Raw genomic sequence first — 12,315 nt, forward strand, 5'->3', positions numbered from 1 at the left:
CAGTGGTTGGTAAGTTGTTGGAGAAGATCCTGAAAGGCAGCATTTATGAACATTTGGAGAGGCATAATATGATTAGTAATAGTCAGCATGGCTTTATGAAAGGCAGGTCGTGCCTTACAAGACTGATTAAATTTTTTGAGGATGTGAATAAACACATTGATGGAAGAAGAGCAGTGGATGTAGTGTATATGGATTTCAGCAAGGCATTTGATAAGGTACCCCATGCAAGGCTTATTGAGAAAGTAAGGAGGCATGGGATCCAAGGGGACCTTGCTTTGTGTATCCAGAATTGGCTTGCCTACAGAAGGCAAAAAGTGATTCTGGAAGGGTCATATTCTGCATGGGGTTCAGTCACCCCTGCTCTTTGTGATTTTTATAAATGACCTGGATGAAGAAGTGGAGGGATGGGTTAGTAAATTTGCTGATGACACAAAGGTTGGGGGTGTTGTGGATAGTGTGGAGGGCTGTCAGAGTTTACAGTGGGACATTGATAGGATGCAAAAATGGGCTGAGAAGTGGCAGATGGAGTTCAACCCAGATAAGTGTGAAGTGGTTCATTTTGGAAGGTCAAATATGATGGCAGAATATAGTATTAATGGTAAGACTCTTGGCATTGTGGAGGATCAGAGGGATCTTGGGGTCCGAGTCCATAGGACACTCGAAGCTGCTGCACAGGTTGACTCTATTGTTAAGAAAGTATACGGTGCATTGGTCTTCATCAGTCATGGGATGAGTTTAGGAGCCAAGAGGTAATGTTGCAGCTGTATAGGACCCTGGTCAGGCCCACTTGGAGTACGGTGCTCATTTCTAGTCACCTCACTACAGGAAGGATGTGGAAATCATAGAAAGGGTGCAGAGGAGATTTACAAGGATGTTGCCTGGATTGGGGAGCAGGCCTTATGGGAATAGGTTGAGTGAACTCGGCCTTTTTTCCTTGGAGCGACGGAGGATGAGAGGTGACCTGATAGAGGTGTATAAAATGATGAGAGGCATTGATAGTCAGAGGCTTTTTCCCAGGGCTGGAATGGCTAGCATGAGCGGGCACAGGTTTAAGGTGCTTGGAAGTAGGTACAGAGGAGATGTCAGGGGTAGGTTTTTTTAAACAGAGAGTGGTGAGTGCATGGAATGGGCTGCCGGTGACAGTGCTGGAGGTGGATACAATAGGGTCTTTTAAGAGACCCCTGGACAGGTACATGGAGCTCAGAAAAATAGAGGGCTATGGGTAGCCCTAGGTAATTTCTAAGGTAAGGACAGTTTTGCACAGATTTGTGGGCCGAAGGGTCTGTGTTGTGCTATAGGTTTTCTATGTTTCTATGGACTAGATAGATTTTTACAAATATCTAGTGGTTCTGATGTTACTCTTATCAATACTAGGTTTTTGTTTCAGATTCATGTAATTATTCAAACATAAATTCAATTTTCTGACATAATAGTCCAACTCTTGGGATGCTCTTCTGGTGGGCTACTATTAAAACCACTAAGACAATGTACAAAGAAACCCCACAGTGTTTACTGGAACTAAAATAAGTCTTTACATGGACTTCAATATCCCATGAGCTACTGATATGCAGTACATTCAAGAGAATGAATTCCAACCATATTGAAATTGTGGATGAGAAGGTTTAATATGTTGATATGCTAATTGTGAATATTAGGTTTCTCTTTGTTTCAATGGTGAAAATACAAATAAAATAAATGGGGAAACATCCACTATTTCCTTGCAAAGCCACAATAACTTTACTCAGAGAAGTAGTGTCTCTTAGTTAATTAGCAAGAATATGCATCCTTACCCAATACCAACAATTTGTCATTCGTTATAATCTGGATTGCACTGTCTAGAAAGATGATGAATTCAATAGTAACTTTCAAAAGGGAATTGGATGAAGAATTGAGGGGGTTATCTGCAGGGTGATGGTGAAAGAGACACAAGAGATTGTGCTGATGCTGGAGAAAACAGAGAGAAGTGTATCCAAGCAAAAGGATTTTTAAAGGCCTGTGAAAGAGGTAATTTTCCATCTCTCTGATATATGTTTCTTTTTGCATTTTCCACAAATATATCAGTTATGCCGAACTCAAATGCTACAACTACCACGGAGATACCCACCACGTTTACATCGAAGGAGGAGTCACCAAGTAAGATTGAAATTTTAACTACAATATTTCCAAAGTCTAGCTTTTGGTAAATAAATAGAACATGCACTGCAGAATGCCTCACAATAAGGTAAGTTCCAATGACTATAATTCTTATTCTAACAGACTAGCTTTCAGAGAGTTAAAGGAGCTTTAAAGTACTTTGGTAAGTGTAATAATTGTTCTAACAGAGAAAAAAAACTTTCAATTTGCACCCAGCAAATTCTCACAAATTGCAACAAGTTATTTACAACCAGTCTTTAGTGACAGAGAATGAGAGGTAATTAATGGGAAGAACAACAGGGAAAACTTTTCTTCTTTTCTTCCAAACTGTGGAATAGGGGCATTTACACAGCCCACAAAACCTGATAGGGATTCCTGCCATCTCTGATATCTCCAGTGGGTGACAGATAACACGTGCTGTTCATAATAGAAACTTTTCTACATAATGGACAAACAGCGTCATTGAGTTGTGTTCACTTTAAGAGACGATGCATGATGTAATGACTTTAGCGCATGGTAAGACACACAAAATGCTGAAGGATTTCCAGCATCTGCAGATTTTCTTGTGTTTGTCAGTGTCAGGTATCAACATCATGGACCCTGTACAGATTACAGAAGAGGAGGTCTTTCTTACCCTGAGGCAAATCAGGGTGGAGAAAACCCCAGAGCCTGACAAGGTGTTCCCTTGGGCTCTAAGGCTGACAAGTGCAGAAATAGCCGGGGCCTGAGCAGAAATATTAACAACATCCTTTGCAACAGGATAAGGTACCAGAGGATTGGAGGATAGCAAATGTTCTTCTGCTGTTTAAAAAAGGCTCTAAACAGAAACCAGGAAATTATAGGGCAGTGAGTCTGACATCAGTTGTGGGAAAGTTACTGTAAGTTATTCTAAGGGACTGGAAATATAAATATTTGGATAGATATGGACTGTTTAAGGATAGTCAGCATTTCTTCATGCATGGTAGGTCATGTTTAACCAATCTTATAGAGTTTTTCAGGAGAGTTACCAGGAAAATGAATGAAGGCAAGCCGGTGGACTTTAATAAGGCATTTGTCAAGGTCCCACATGGGAGGCTGGTCAAGGAGGTTCAGTTGCTCGGCATTCAGGATGAGTTAGTAAATTGGATTAAATGTTGCCTTTCTGGGAGAAGCCAGAGAGTGCGGGTAGAGAGTTGACTCTCTGGCTGGAGGCCTGTGACTTGTGATGTGCCACAGGGACCAGTACTGGGTCCTTTCTTGTTAGTCAAGAGCTGGGAAGTTGATTGGTGAAAGAGACAGAAGGCCATGGAAGAAAGGAAAGTTGGGAGGAGCACGAGGGAAGCGATTAATCTTCATCCCAGCTCTTTACTTCATCCCTCCCCCTTCAGGTTTCACCTATCACCTGGTGTTTCTCTCCTTCCCCCACCTTTTAAATCTACTCCTCAGCTTTTTTTCCTCCAGACGTGCCGAAGGGTCTCAGCCTGAAATGTCGATTCTACTCTTTTCCATTGATGCTGCCTGACTTGCTGAGTTCCTCCAGCACTTTTTGTGTGTTTCTTGGATTTCCAGCGTCTGCAGATTTTCTCTTGTTTTTAATTGGAATACTGTGTGCAGATTCGGTTACAGGAAAGATCTAAAGAAGGTTGAAAGAGTACAGAAAAAAATTTACAAGGATGTTGCCAGGTGTGGAGCACCTGAGTTATAAGGAAAGATTGAATAGGTTAGGAATATATTCTTTAAAACGTAGAAGATTGAGAGGAGATTTGATAGAGGCATACAAAATTATGAGGGGTATAAACAGCAGACTTTTTCCACTGAGGTTGGGTGGGACTACAACCAGAGGTTATGGCCTTAGGATGAAAGGTGAAATGTTTAAACGGAACATGAGGGGAAACTTTCTCACTCAGAGGGTCCTGAGAGTGTGGAATAAGCTGCCACCACAAGTGGTCCATGTGAGCTCAGTTTCAACATTTAAGAGAAGTTTGGATAAGTACATGGATAGTAGGAATATGGAGGCCTATGGTCCACTGCAGGTTATTGCGAGTAGGCAGTTTAAGTGGTTTTGACATGAACGATGTAGACCGAAGGGCCTGTTTCTGTCCTGTACTTCTCAATGCCTCCAAGTTCACAGCTAATTGTTTGTTCATAATGGAAGTAAAGGGCTGCAGTTTTTGTTAAGCACATAAAACATAGAAACATAGAAAATAGGTGCAGGAGTAGGCCATTCAGCCCTTCGAGCCTGCACCGCCATTTATTATGATCATGGCTGATCATCCAACTCAGAACCCCGCCCCAGCCTTCCCTCCATACCCCCTGATCCCCGTAGCCACAAGGGCCATATCTAACTCCCTCTTAAATATAGCCAATGAACTGGCCTCAACTGTTTCCTGTGGCAGAGAATTCCACAGATTCACCACTCTCTGTGTGAAGAAATTTTTCCTAATCTCGGTCCTAAAAGGCTTCCCCTTTATCCTCAAACTGTGACCCCTTGTTCTGGACTTCCCCAACATCGGGAACAATCTTCCTGCATCTAGCCTGTCCAATCCCTTTAGGATTTTATACGTTTCAATCAGATCCCCCGTCAATCTTCTAAATTCCAACGAGTACAAGCCCAGTTCATCCAGTCTTTCTTCATATGAAAGTCCTGCCATCCCAGGAATCAATCTGGTGAACCTTCTTTGTACTCCCTCTATGGCAAAGATGTCTTTCCTCAGATTAGGGGACCAAAACTGCACACAATACTCCAGGTATGGTCTCACCAAGGCCTTGTACAACTGCAGTAGTACCTCCCTGCTCCTGTACTCGAATCCTCTCACTATAAATGCCAGCATACCATTCGCCTTTTTCACCGCCTGCTGTACCTGCATGCCCACTTTCAATGACTGGTGTATAATGACACCCAGGTCTCGTTGCACCTCCCCTTTTCCTAATCGGCCACCATTCAGATAATAATCTGTTTTCCTTTTTTTGCCACCAAAGTGGATAACTTCACATTTATCCACATTAAATTGCATCTGCCATGAATTTGCCCACTCACCCAACCTATCCAAGTCACTCTGCACCCTCTTAGCATCCTCCTCACAGCTAACACTGCCACCCAGCTTCGTGTCATCCGCAAACTTGGAGATGCTGCATTTAATTCCCTTATCCAAGTCATTAATATATATTGTAAACAACTGGGGTCCCAGCACTGAGCCTTGCAGTACCCTGCTAGTCACTGCCTGCCATTCTGAAAAGGTCCCGTTTATTCCCACTCTTTGCTTCCTGTCTGCTAACCAATTCTCCATCCACATCAATACCTTACCCCAATACCGTGTGCTTTAAGTTTGCACACTAATCTCTTGTATGGGACCTTGTCAAAAGCCTTTTGAAAATCCAAATATACCACATCCACTGGTTCTCCCCTATCCACTCTACTAGTTACATCCTCAAAAAATTCTATGAGATTCGTCAGACATGATTTTCCTTTCACAAATCCATGCTGACTTTGTCCGATCATTTCACTGCTTTCCAAATGTGCTGTTATCACATCTTTGATAACTGACTCCAGCAGTTTCCCCACCACCGACGGTAGGCTAACCGGTCTATAATTCCCCGGTTTCTCTCTCCCTCCTTTTTTAAAAAGTGGGGTTACTTTAGCCACCCTCCAATCCTCAGGAACTAGTCCAGAATCTAACGAGTTTTGAAAAATTATCACTAATGCATCCACTATTTCTTTGGCTACTTCCTTAAGCACTCTAGGATGCAGACCATCTGGCCCTGGGGATTTATCTGCCTTCAATCCCTTCAATTTACCTAACACCACTTCCCTACTAACATGTATTTCGCTCAGTTTCTCCATCTCACTGGACCCTCTGTCCCCTACTATTTCTGGAAGATTATTTATGTCCTCCTTAGTGAAGACAGAACCAAAGTAATTATTCAATTGGTCTGCCATGTCCTTGCTCCCCATAATCAATTCACCTGTTTCTGTCTGTAGGGGACCTACATTTGTCTTTACCAGTCTTTTCCTTTTTACATATCTATAAAAGCTTTTACAGTCAGTTTTTATGTTCCCTGCCAGTTTTCCCTCATAATCTTTTTTCCCTTTCCTAATTAAGCCCTTTGTCCTCCTCTGCTGAACTCTGAATTTCTCCCAGTCCTCAGCTGAGCCACTTTCTCTGGCTAACCTGTATGCTTCTTCTTCTTTGGAACTGATACTATCCCTAATTTCTCTTGACAGCCACGGGTGCACTACCTTCCTTGATTTATTCTTTTGCCAAACTGGGATGAACAATTGTTGTAGTTCATCCATGCAACCTTTAAATGCTTGCCATTGCATATCCACCGTCAATCCTTTAAGTGTCATTTGCCAGTCTATCTTAGCTAATTCACGTCTCATACCTTCAAAGTTACCCCTCTTTAAGTTCAGAACCTTTGTTTCTGAATTAACTATGCCACTCTCCATCTTAATGAAGAATTCCACCACATTATGGTCACTCTTACCCAAGGGGCCTCTCACGACAAGATTGCTAATTAACCCTTCCTCATTGCTCAAAACCCAGTCCAGAATAGCCTGCTCTCTAGTTGGTTCCTCGACTTGTTGGTTCAAAAAACCATCCCGCATACATTCCAAGTAATCCTCTTCCTCAGCACCTTTACCAATTTGGTTCACCCAATCTACATGTAGATTGAAGTCACCCATTATAACTGCTGTTCCTTTATTGCACGCATTTCTAATTTCCTGTTTAATACCATCTCCGACCTCACTACTACTGTTAGGTGGCCTGTACACAACTCCCACCAGCGTCTTCTGCCCCTTAGTGTTACGCAGCTCTACCCATATCGATTCCACATCTTCCCGGCTTATGTCCTTCCTTTCTATTGCGTTAATCTCTTCCTTAACCAGCAACACCACCCCACCTCCCCTTCCTTCATGTCTATCCCTCCTGAATATTGAATATCCCTGAACGTTGAGCTCCCATCCTTGGTCACCCTGGAGCCATGTCTCTGTGATCCCAACTATATCATAATTATTAATAACAATCTGCACTTTCAATTCATCCACCTTATTACGAATGCTCCTTGCATTGACACACAAAGCCTTCAGGCGCTCTTTTACAACTCTCTTAGCCCTTATACAATTATGTTGAAAAGTGGCCCTTTTTAATGCTTGCCCTGGATTTGTCGGCCTGCCACTTTTACTTTTCTCCTTAGTACTTTTTGCTTCTACCCTCACTTTACACCCCTCTGTCTCTCTGCACTGGTTCCCATCCCCCTGTTGTGAACTAACCTCCTCACGCCTAGCCTCTTTAATTTGATTCCCACCCCCCAACCATTCTAGTTTAAAGTCACCTCAGTAGCCCTCGCTAATCTCCCTGCCAGGATATTGGTCCCCCTAGGATTCAAGTGCAACCCGTCCTTTTTGTACAGGTCACGCCTGTGCCAAAAGAGGTCCCAATGATCCAAAAACTTGAATCCCTGCCCCCTGCTCCAATCCCTCAGCCACGCATTTATCCTCCACCTCATCGCATTCCTACTCTCACTGTCACGTGGCACAGGCAGTAATCCCGAGATTACTACCTTTGCGGTCCTTTTTCTCAACTCCCTTCCTAGCTCCCTATATTCTCCTTTCAGGACCTCATCCCTTTTCCTACCTATGTCATTGGTACCTATATGTACCACGACCTCTGGCTCCTCACCCTCCCACTTCAGGATATCTTGGACACGATCAGAAATATCCCGGACCCTGGCACCAGGGAGGCAAACTACCATCCGGGTCTCTGGACTGCGTCCACAGAATCACCTATCTGACCCCCTTACTATCGAGTCCCCTATCACAACTGCCCTCCTCTTCCTTGCCCTACCCTTCTGAGCTACAGGGCCAGACTCTGTGCCGGAGGCACGGCCACTGTCGCTTCTCCCGGGTAAGCTGTCCCCCCCAACAGTACTCAAACAGGAGCACCTATTGTTAAGGGGCACAGCGACCGGGGTACTCCCTATTACCTGACTCTTCCTCTTCCCCCTCCTAACCGTGACCCACTTGTCTGCCTCCCGTGGCCCCGGCGTGACCACCTCAAAACAACCCTCATATGTTTTTTTTCACAATATCCTACAAAATCCTCATCCAGAAGATACAGTGCTCTTCTTGAGATGTTCTTCAGCTGTCCATCGATTTTTGATGTTGACTGAGGCCTGGGCAAGGTTGTATGGAAGACCAGCAGTTGCCCATGCTGCAAGTCACCACTCTCCATGCCACCGATGTTGTCCAAGGAAAGGGCATTAGGACCCATACAGCTTGGCACCAGTGTCATCACAGAGCAATGTGTGATTAAGTGCCTTGCTCAAGGACACAACACGTTACCTCAGCTGAGGCTCGAACTGGCGACCTTCAGATCACTAGACGGATGCCTTAACCACTTGGCCATGTGCCACACTTTTCTTCAGATGACAGCAAGCACCAAGGTGAAAGTTGAATATGTTTTTCCCTGGAAAATCAAATATTCAAGTTCAAAGTTCAAAGTTCTAATTTATTATTGAGGTATGAATACCGTATACAACCTTGAGAGTCATCTTCTTGCAGGTGCTCACAAAACAATGAAGCACAATAGAATTCACAGAAAATGCACACACATACAAGGTCTGCTACATATTCAAAGTGTAAAATGCAAATAGTGAAAAGAAGTAAACAAATAACACATGGAACAGAGCCCCAAAAGTAAGTCCACAGTGGCAGAGCCCGTTCAGTGCCACGGCAATCAAAGCCCATCCAGGAGCCTAGGGGTGAAAGAAGGCCATAGCTGGGAGCTTAACGTCAAGGGCTATACTTTGTATTGAAAGGACAGGCAGGAAGGCATAGGTGGTGGTGTGGCTCTGTTGCTAAGAGATGGAATTACATCTTAAAAGAGGTGACAGGGTCAGAGAATGTTGAATGCTTGTGGATGAAGTTAAGAAACTGCAAGGGTAAAAAATACTATTATGGAAATAATATATAGGCCTCCAAATAGTAGCCAAGATGTGGGGTTGAGATTGCAAAGGGAGCTGGAAAAGGCATGTAATAAGAGTAATGCCACAATTGTATTGGGGGACTTCAATATGCAAAGGGATTAGGAAAATCAAGTTGGTGTTGGATTGCAAGACAGAGAATTTGTTGATTGCCTATGAGCTGGCTTTTTAGAACAGTGTGTAGTTGAGCATACTTGGGGAAAGGCTACCTTAAACTGGGTTTTGTGTAATAACCCAGATCTTATTAGGGAGTTTAACATAAAGGAACCCTTAGGAGGCAAGTGATTATAATGTGATTGAATTCATATTGCAGTTTGAGGGGGAGAAGCATGTCACATGTATCAGTATGACAGTGGAATAAAGGGGAATTACAGAGGCATGAGAGAGAAGCTTGCCCAGCTGGATTGGAGGAAGGTACTCGCGGGGATGACGGCAGAGCAGAGTTGGCTGAAGTTTCTGGGAATAGTTCACAAGGCGCAGGATAGATATGTCCCACAAAGGAAGTTGTTCTCAAATAGCAGGGGTAGGCAACCATGTCTGACAAGGGAAGTTAAGGTCAGTGACCAGTGGTTTTCCGTAGAGACCTGTTCTGTGACCCCTCCTCTTTGTGATTTTTATAAATGACTTGGATGAAGAAGTAAAAGGGTGGGTTAGTAAGTTTGCTGTGCACAAAGGTTGGGGATGTTGTGAATAGTCTGAAGGGTTGTCAGAGGTTACAGCGGGTCTTTGATAGGATGCAGAACTGGGCTGAGAAGTGGCAGATGGACTTCAACCCAGATAAGTGTGAAGTGGTTCATTTTGATCAGTCAAATTTGAAAACAGTATATAGTATTAATAGTAAGACTCTTGGCGATGTGCAGGATCAGAGAGATCTTAGGGCCCGTGTCGATAGAACACTCAAAGCTGCTGTGCATGTTGATAGTGTTGTTAAGAAGGCGTATGGTGTGTCGGGCTTCATCATCTCTGAGATTGAGTTCAAGAGCTGTGAAGTAATGTTACAGCAGTATCAGACCTCGGTCAGACTGGAAAGTTGGATGATTGGGAGCTTTCAAAACCCAACAATGGGGAACTAGAAAAGCTATGAGAAGGGAAAAGATGAAATATGAGGACAATGTAGCCAATAATATAAAGCAGGATACTAAAAGATTTTTTAGTTACATAAAGAGTAAAAGGGAGGTGAGAGTTGATTTGGACCACTGGAAAATGATGCTGGTGAGGTAATAATGGGGTACAAATAAATGGCAGATGAACGTAATGGGTACTTTGCATCAGTTTTCACTATGGAAGACACTAACAGTGTGCCAGGGGTCTGTGAGTGTCAAGGAGCAGGAGTGAGTGCCATTGCTATTACAAAGGAAAATGTGCTAGGCAAAGTTACTTACGTGCTAATAAGTTCTTAAGGTGGATAAGTAATCTGGACCAAATGGACTACATCCCAGAGTACTGAAGGAGAGTACTGAAAAGATAATGGATGCATTGGACATGATCTTTCAAGAGTCACTTGATTCTGGCATGGTCCTGAAGGACTCAAAAACTGCAAATGTCATTCCACTCTTTAAAAAGGGAGGAAAGCAAAAAACAAGAAATTTTGTGCCAGTTAGCCAAACATCAATGGTTGAGAAAGTGTTGGAGTCTATTATTAAGGATGAGATTTCAGGGTACTTGGAGACTAATGATAAAATAGTTGAATCTGTGGTAAAAAAAAAAAAAAAGGCAAGTGCAATGTTGGCATTTATTCCAAGCGGAATAGAATATAAAAGCAAGGAGATAACGCTGAGACTTTATAAGACACTAGTCAGGCTGCATGAAGCATTGTCAACAGTTTTGGACCTCATATCTCAGAAAGAATGTGTCGTCATTGGAGAGAGTCCAGAGGAGGTTCACGAGGATTATTCCAGGAGTGAAAGGGTTAACATATGAGTAGTGTTTGGCAGCTTTGGGCCTGTGCTCACTGAAAATCAGAAAAATATGGGGATCTCATTGAAACCTACTGAATGTTCAAAGGACTAAATAAGGTGAATGTGGAGAGGATGTTTCCTGTGGTGGGGGTATCCAGAACTAGAGGCCACAACCTCAAAATTAAGGGGCAGCCTTTTAGAACAGAGGTATGGAGGATTGTTTTTAGCCAGAGAGTGGTGAATCTGTGGAATGCTCTGCAACAGACTGTGGTGGAGGCCAAGTCCCTGGGTATATTTAAGGCAGAAATTGATAGTTTCCTAATGGGTCATGGTACCAAAGTATATGATGAGAAGATAGGTGTGTGGGGTTGAATGGGATCTGGGATCAACCATGATGGAATGACAGAGCAGACTTGATGGTGTGAATGGCCTAATTCTGCTCCTATGTCCTATGGTCTTATGGCCGCAGGGCAACAACTGCTTCCAAACCTGGTGGCATGTCTCCTGTGCTGGGGTTGTTAATGGTTTAATCCTATGTCACTCAGTTTGCCACTGCCACATGGGAAGAGCTCACAGAGTGTACAAGCAGAGTTATCAATAAAGTTTAGTTGAATAGCCTCCATGCTGTCATGCTGGTGTGTACTCTCCCTTCTCCCTCAAATCAAACACAACATGGTGTCATAAGTCTTGATCATCAATGAATTTGAGTGACAGACCAAGAAGACCCCTAACAAGAAAGTATTTGTAGTAGGTCTGTTTTTGTTTGCCTATATCTGTGGGAGGTGTCCAGGGACTTGTTGGCCAGAGGTACCTGTGCTAGTTGCTAACTGTATGCACTGAGATTGAATTTAGAACTGACCAGGGCTGCTGGGCCACGCCTTCAAGCTGCACTCAGAAGTTGATACACTATAATACTCTCCGGGCCACTAGCCTGGGAAAATGCACAGAGACACAGACACAGCTGTGAAGTCAGTCAAACCCTAAGCGAGAGAAAATGAGACTTTTGTGGTCCAAATAAAATACTAAACAAACTGGAAAAAGGAGAAAATATCTGCAGTACCTACATATACATAGCTTGTAAAGCCCCACAAGGCATTTGATTTCTCTAAACCAGGGGATTTTGAGAGGAAGCTTAAACACTTTGAGAGATTTAGGGTTGCAAACAATCTCACTCAGGCTTCAGAAGAGTGTCAAGTAAGCACACTAATATACTATATGGATGACAAAGCAGATGACATCATGGATGGTTAAGACTGACAGATGCTCAGGAAAAGGAGTGAAAAACAGTGCAGGACAATTTCAAAGAATATTTCACAAGAAA

At 43.3% G+C, this 12,315-nt stretch overlaps 1 protein-coding gene across 4 annotated transcripts in view; it reads left to right on the forward strand.

The window, feature by feature from the left end:
• Positions 1–12,315, forward strand: part of LOC140211462 (serine protease 33-like) — a 140,798-nt gene that overhangs the window by 58,921 nt on the left and 69,562 nt on the right. For all 4 annotated transcript variants that reach the window (XM_072281160.1, XM_072281161.1, XM_072281163.1 and 1 more), the window contains one exon: positions 2,062–2,133. In XM_072281160.1, the coding sequence (XP_072137261.1) occupies positions 2,062–2,133 (72 nt within the window). The remainder of the gene's footprint in view (positions 1–2,061; positions 2,134–12,315) is intronic.

Source organism: Mobula birostris, chromosome 17 (genome assembly GCF_030028105.1).
Source record: "Mobula birostris isolate sMobBir1 chromosome 17, sMobBir1.hap1, whole genome shotgun sequence".
In the NCBI taxonomy this organism is placed as follows: domain Eukaryota; kingdom Metazoa; phylum Chordata; class Chondrichthyes; order Myliobatiformes; family Myliobatidae; genus Mobula; species Mobula birostris.